This window comes from Mus caroli, chromosome 9, assembly GCF_900094665.2.
Source record: "Mus caroli chromosome 9, CAROLI_EIJ_v1.1, whole genome shotgun sequence".
Classification (NCBI taxonomy): domain Eukaryota; kingdom Metazoa; phylum Chordata; class Mammalia; order Rodentia; family Muridae; genus Mus; species Mus caroli.
Window position 1 is genome coordinate 56,614,580 of NC_034578.1, and position 7,744 is coordinate 56,622,323.

General features: G+C 37.3%; 1 protein-coding gene across 2 annotated transcripts in view; it reads right to left on the bottom strand.

The window, feature by feature from the left end:
• Positions 1-7,744, bottom strand: part of Arih1 (ariadne RBR E3 ubiquitin protein ligase 1) — a 97,075-nt gene that overhangs the window by 30,329 nt on the left and 59,002 nt on the right. For both annotated transcript variants that reach the window (XM_021171586.2, XM_029481142.1), the window contains 2 exons: positions 6,833-6,925; positions 6,343-6,398 (listed from right to left, as the gene is read on the bottom strand). In XM_021171586.2, coding sequence (XP_021027245.1) covers positions 6,343-6,398; positions 6,833-6,925 — 149 coding nt within the window. The remainder of the gene's footprint in view (positions 1-6,342; positions 6,399-6,832; positions 6,926-7,744) is intronic.

The window sequence follows — 7,744 nt, forward strand, 5'->3', positions numbered from 1 at the left end:
GAGAGAGAGAGAGAGAGAGAGAGAGAGAGAGATTTTGAGATAAACTGATTGAGAGAATGGGAGATTCTGGGATCTAACCCCAAAATGGTCCCCAGGTCCTCAGTAGACATGAAAACAATGGATATAGCTCTCATACAAATGAATGGTAGTCTGTCTGCCTATAAATACAGACTTAAAAATAAAAGGTACACACCACAGGATGTGGAGTCAGATACATTATAATTCCAGATGCAATGAAATAGCTGGACATGGTGGCATATACCTGTAGTCACAGAACCCAGGAGGCTGACCAGAAAAATTTGAGTTCAGGGCCAGCCTAGGCTACAAAGTGAGATGCTACTGCCATAAAAAATATGGGAGTAAATATACTGCTTGAACATCTTGAAAGACTTTATAATATATAGATAAAAGTTTGCTTTTATTCTTAGATACTAGACGAAATACATATATAGTGAAATAAACTGAGACCCTAAACAGGTAAATAAATTAAAAAATCAACTATTACAATGAATAATAACTTTTGGTCATAAGTAATACATGATACATAACTTTCACTAATTTTATGAAAGCATCAAGGAAGAAACTCTTGTGACAAAAAAGCTTTCAAAGCATATCATCTGTATAAATCTAGATGAGGCTAATGTATAGGAAAGACCATTTAGGCTAATAATCTTGATGGTAAATGAATTTTTAATGAGCTTTTTTTGAAGGCCAGTGATATTGATGATGAAATATTTCCTCGATTACTTATTCAAAGAGATGCTAAGGCAAAAAAGTGAATGCATTCAATTACCACTGTTAAGTATTTAAGAGAACTGGAGATGTACTTCAGTGGTAGAGTTCTTGCCTCCCACATCATTGAGAAACAAAAAAGAAATCTGAGAGTTTGAATAGGGAAATAGCTCGGTGGTAAAGAGTAGGCTTAGACTGCAGGAGGCACAGTATTTAATCCCCTGGACGATGAAGAGGAAGTAGGGGTGGTTTAATAATCTAAAAAGTCCTGAGACTCCAAAGGATCAGTACACTCAGGATATGATAACAGATTCAGTCAATGTAAGCAAGATAACCTTGAGTCATGCAGCTCCTAAGTATAGGCAACAACAAAAGTAAGTAAAATAGAGGATAAACTTACAGGATACTGACCAAATCAAAATTACAATCAAATTGAGTCCTGAATAACGACTCAAAAGATGAATGCACTAGAATAAAGATTCAGAAAGAGTGGTAACCATGAGGGCAGTAGAAAAAACAGTAAAAGTCAAAACCAAAAGCAAATAAAATGCACAATATTTTCATGAGACCAAAGTCCCTGTATAGTTGCAACAGAAAAGAGAAGATAATAAAAAGGTGAACAGCACAGGATGACATTTGTAAAATACCACTGGAAGGTCATGAAACTATGAGAAAAAAAAAAAAAATCACGTAGGAGCCTACGGCAAACTTCCAGCAAAGATGGCCTGGATCATGCTTATGGCAACAAGAACAGACAGGAAAGAATCTATTCACATTGAGGGTAGCCTGTAAGATGTTAGGATGAGTGAATTACTGAGTTCACTGAGTACTGAAGATAAGAGAAAGGCAAATTAAGAATATCATCAAGGTTATTAATTCGGTAAAGTCTTTACCACTTAGTGATAACTTGAGAAGTAAAAACAAGGTGATGGCTGAGGATGGTGTAGGCAAGGCTAGGTGCACACATGGAGATGGCTGACAAGCCTTAAGGTACAAAAGTCCCAAATTCAAAAGAGGATTATGAGTTGCCGATACAAATTTGCATATTTACATTGATTGACTGGTAAAGACATTTAAACTATTCTAGAAGAAAGAAATACCAACTCCGCAAATGATCAAAGCCTATACTTTGAATGAGGAATAGAAAACAGCACAATTTACTATCCAAAAAACAACCCACTTTCAACTAAAGATTATGTAGTTAAAATAAAGAAGAGCAAACCGCATTCCATATTTGAGGAAAAGCAATCAACAAAACTCTCTGTGAGAGTCCAAATGTTTGAGTTAACATAGACTTTTATGAAGCTATTATGATATAAAGAAATTATAAAGGTTTTTAATAATAAAATCAGCAATAAATAAAATAAATACATAAATCCTCAATAAGTAAAATCCTCACAAAACTATTAAGCTAGAAATTGTATAGTTGAAAAGTATTAATTTTAGCTCCCCAACCCTGAAAAACAAAAAAATGGATAAGTGAATTAAAATACTGACCGAAGGTTTAAGCAGACAAAAGATGGCAAAATCAGGTATCACATAAAAATAAACAAATTAATAAAAGAATGTTAAAATCTATTGACCCCCTGGTCTACAGAGTGAGTTCCAGAACAGCCAGGGCTACACAGAGAAACCCTGTCTCAAACAAACAAAACCCCCCAAAACAAACAAACAAACAAAAACCATACAAAATCTATTGACCCAAGATTTATCCATAAAAATATTTTAAGTCTTTGGAAAGTAAAAGAAAAATGTACTAATGAAAACAAGCAGATCTTCCAAAAAAAAGTATGTCACATAAAAATATCAATGGGTGTAATGGAAATCGAATCAATAAAGGACAGAAATAACATCATCATCATCATCATGGGCTCAGTGACATGAGACTGCAGTGCATCTGGACCCCCAGCACCCACATATACGAAGGCAGCACATCTATAATCCTAGTATTAATAAATAATGAAGGGACAGGGATCCCTGGAGCAAGATGGCCAGCTAAAGCAGCTGAAGCAGAGGTTCAACTAAGAGCCTTGGATCTCCACACACAAGTGCACACTCTAATGCTCCCTTACAAACATACACAAAGAAGGGAAGGTGTTTTAAGAAATAATGGGGCTAGCTGGGCGTGGTGGCGCACGCCTTTAATCCCAGCACTTGGGGGCAGAGGCAGGCGGATTTCTGAGTTCGAGGCCAGCCTGGTCTACAGAGTGAGTTCCAGGACAGCCAGGGCTACACAGAGAAACCCTGTCTNGGCGGATTTCTGAGTTCGAGGCCAGCCTGGTCTACAGAGTGAGTTCCAGGACAGCCAGGGCTACACAGAGAAACCCTGTCTTGAAGAAAAAAAAAAAAAAGATCCAGCTGGCTCACAACCACTTGAAACTCCAGCCCCAGGGGGACCTGATGGCCTCTTCTGGATTCTGAGGGCACCTACACCATTAATCTAACCCTGGGAAGGCAAGAAGCAAACAGGTCTCTGTGAATTTGAGGCCAGATAGGATTACATAGTGATACCCTGGCATGCCTCTACCCCATGAAATAAGCAAAACATTCTCAATTTTTATAAAAAAAAAATAAAAATTAACTGAGTTCGGAGTTGAAAAAGCTGTACAAAGGACAAACACAAATGTAACTACCTAGACAAATCAAAATCCAAACCACAGCACCAAATATGGGGAGACATTACTAGCTAAGTCATCAGAAACAGATGATAGCAAAAAAATAATAACAAAAATAATGTATAACATATCCGAAGTGCTAATAATCACTAAAAGACCAAGAATATATGCATTTTGAAAAATGTCAAGCATCAGTTCATAAATACTACAATTTATTCTCCCTCTGGTACTTTATTCTCATTACTTTAGATATTAACAAAAAAGTCATCTTTATCTAATCTGAAATACCAAAAACAAAACAGTAACAAAAATTAAATTTAATTTACACCTACAAGAATTTTGTGTCAAATTTAAATAAATATCTTTTGTAATGATCTGCTTGCTTACCATGTAGGAATAGCATCTTTTTAATCCTTTATTTTTTGGGGGGTGGGGGTAAGTGTGGTGTGTGTGTGTGTGTGTGTGTGTGTTCATGTGCACACTGCTGCACAAGCACATGCAGGTCAGAGGACAACCTCAGGTGTTATTTCTCCAGTAAAATTCACTTTGGTTTTTGAGTCTTACAAGTGTCTGCAACCATGCTTGGCCTTTTTTCTCCTTTTTTTCCTGATGTGGGTTATAGGGATCAAGTAAGGTACTCATGTTTGCATAGCAGATGCTTTTAACAACAGAATTACTGGCCCAGTACTGGAATATCATCTACTTAATGATCTGGAAAAGCCAGTGATTTCAAGGAAACAAGGCACAATAGTTTTATGTCTCACAACTTTTCCAGCAACACATTATATAAAAAAGGTGTGAAAATGAGTTTTGGTTGAAGTCAGAGATAGAGTTTCCAACTGTGCTCTTGAGTTTCCAAGACCCCTATGGTTTCAATGTATACACGCTGGAAGACAACCCTTGCCATGTTGTCATTAAAATACCTGAGAAAACTGAACAACCTGTTAAGCCTAACTGGCAGTGATATTCATATCACTCGTATCAATTAATTTAATTTAAAAAATGTTCTAAAAAAAAGATGTTTTAATATCTAAGACAACACAATTCTGTATGAAATCTACTGGACATATAACTCTTACCTGTCTGAAAACCACATTTTCCCCTATTTTCTACTCATTTTCCCCTATTTTCTACTCACATCCTAGTAAAGTTTTTTTTAGAAGGAACACACAATGATCTGTTTTCACTCGTATTCTCATTTATAACTCTGGTAACGTGACACCACCAGTGACCACTAGATAGCATTCTCTATCCCCCACACCCTCCCATTTTGAAGTCGGGTCTCATGTATCCCTGGCTAGCCTCAAACTCAAACTCACTATGTAGACAAGGATGACCAGTGCTGGGATTATAGATAGGAGAACCACACCTAGTCTCATGTAGGAACAGAGCCAAGGGCTTTCTGCCAAATGGAGTTTTGTCATCCATACGAGTCAAAGGTTGTAGTAATATGATGTGTATTGATGAAGTAGAGGATGCTTTAAGAGTGGGGAAATATTGGTTAATGAGATTTGTTTAGAAGGCTGGTCTAACAGAGCTAGTTCCAGGACAGCCAGTGCTACAGAAAGGAACCTTGTCGTGAGAAAGAGCAGGGGGGAAGGGGGCGGGGGGAGAGAAGGAGAGAAAGGGAAGGGAACAGAGGGGAGGGAAGGAGAAATAGAATGGAGGCTAGGCAGAAAGGCTCGGCAGGTAAGAGCACTTTACAACAAACCTAACAACCTGAGTTGGATCCCTGGGACCCACATGTGGTGTGGTACTTGGGAAAGATGGCTCTGTGGTTAAGAGCACTGACTGCTCTTCCAGAGGTCCTGAGTTCAATTCCCAGCAGCCACATGGTGGCTCACAACCATCTGTAATGGGATCTGATGTCCTCTTCTGCTGTGTCTAAAGAAAGTGGCAGTATACTCATATAAATAAAATAAATAAATCTTTATGAAATAAAAGTTTAAAAAAAAATTCCCCCAAGTGGAATATTTGAGCTTTAGTAGCTGTGCTGATCAGGTTAACTTAATTAGGTTAAATTTACTTATTAAAAACACTGCTGTCATTTTCCTTTATTACTTTTTATTCACAGAAAAAACTTTCTGTATAGGCAATAAAACTACTTATACAATTTGTATATGGATCATTCAAGACCTTAATGTGCTTGGCATCCTAAAATTAAGTCAACTGACAAACCTGGGCCACAAAAACAGCACTGGCCCAGGAAATCAGCAGCTGGGTTTATACCAGGAATTCACTATGCTTCTTTCCCATGTTTCCTTCTTCCATCCAAAGAGGAACATCTGTACAGAAGAACTAGTTTACAGCCTCCATGTAGTACACCTTTCAGACTATTAGCGGCATTTCAGCAGAGAACACTCTATCCCTGAGCAGTGCAGTGAGGGGCTAGTGATATAACAATAAAACTCTGGCGCAGTCTTCTGCTTATTGAGGCAAGTGTTGGAGTTCCTCAAAGACTGCCAGACTCAGCTGCTCATACGCTGAGTTTCCTCTTTTGGAAAATGTTTCCATTTTCTCTCAGGTACTATGTACCTGTACTGAGTCTGTCTGTTCCTGGTCTCCCTCTTTAGCACTTACATTTTCATAACGACTCACATTCTTTCCATTCTGTTCCACTTTTGTTTTTGNTTTGTTTTGTTTTTTGGTGGACACAGGAAATCAAAGCCAGGACCTCACATAGGCTAGGCAACTCACAGAGCAACACTCCCAAACTCTTCCCTGATTCTGTCTTAGCCTGTTACCCAGGGGACATAAATTAACACATTCATTATCCCATTATACAATTTCAAGATTTACCAAAATTTGGCTATCACATATTACCAAAAAAAACCATAAGAATGACTATCTAAGTGACTTTTTGTATAATAAAGAAATGAGTGGGGAATAAAAGTCTCTTGAATTTTAATAATTTACTTTCTCAGAGGTACTAAGTCAAAATTAATTTGGTTTAACCAACAATACTCAATATACAGAATCTATCAGAAATACTTACATAACTGTGTTGTCATCCACTAAGATATCACAACCATGCGCAGGACACGAAATAGTCTGAAAAAGATGAAAATTTAAACTATGCCTTCATTCAGCACGATTTATAGGATGCGTATCATTGCCTGGCACTCTCCTAGATTCTGATGACACTTTGTTTGCAGGCTCTCAATCCTTTCCCGTTATATTTCAGGAAGTATGTCTTTAACTACCCTTCTAAGTAATCACTTTTGCAACATAGAATGAGATAGTTAAAAGCAAAATCCTAGACAAAGCTCTCTATCAAGATCAGCCCGATAGAAATTATCAGAGTTGATGCCTGCTAGGAAAACATTACCTAGATTAGGCTGTTAACTGGAATGTCACAATCTAATTTTTTTTTCCCCTAAGACTTTTAATCTAGAAAAATGTTTAATCCTGAAACTTTTATCTGATTATATTTATGTAAGGGTCTAGACATTACAAGTAAATGTTATAAGTGAAAATCAAGTTACCTGCCCCATGCCTTCCTCCATTATTTTTGTAGTTAAATATTCACTCCAGCACTGCATACAAAACTTATGTCCACATTCAAGGCCAGTAAAATACTGTAACAAAAATAAAAAACAAACTTTAACAAAGACATTATTTTTAAAAGTAAGAGAAAAAAGTGAAAGCACATAATACCTAAAATGCCCATTTTACGATAACCAAAAGCTCCTAAAACTAACTTCTTTGAAGACAGACTACCCAATTATCAGGAACGCATCTGTGGTTAATCTTTACAAATTTTTACACAGGTAAATAATAACAAGTATGAATTAAATAGACAAATGTATGAAAAACATACTACTGAACACAAAAAAATGTTCAATTTTGTTAGCTACTATGGAGATGTAAATCAAACCACAATGAGATGCCATGTCACACTTACTAGGAGAGCTGTAATTAAAGAGACAGATATTACCAAGTATGGAGATGGACAAATTGGAAGCCTGTTCCAATAGACTGTTTTGTGAAAATCTATCATAACTCTGGATAACAACCAGGCAACAACTACCTCAAAATACTAAATGCAGTTGTCATGTAACTTCTGCCTTGGTTACTTAACGCTGTGACAAAGCACCGTGGCAAGGCAAAGTATAAAAGAATGTTTAATTTGGAGCTCGTATTTCGGGGTTACAGGCCATAACCATCGTAGCAGAAAGTACAACAGAATGAAGGTTTACATCTGATCCCCAAGCACAAGACAGAGACAACTAATTGAAAAACCTGTGGGTCTTGAAACCTCAAAGACAACCCCAGGACACACTTCTTCTAACAATCTCCCAATATGTATCAAAAGATGGCCTAGTCGGCCATCACTGGAAAGAGAGGCCCATTGGACTTGCAAACTTTATATGCCCCAGTACAGGGGAACGCCAGGG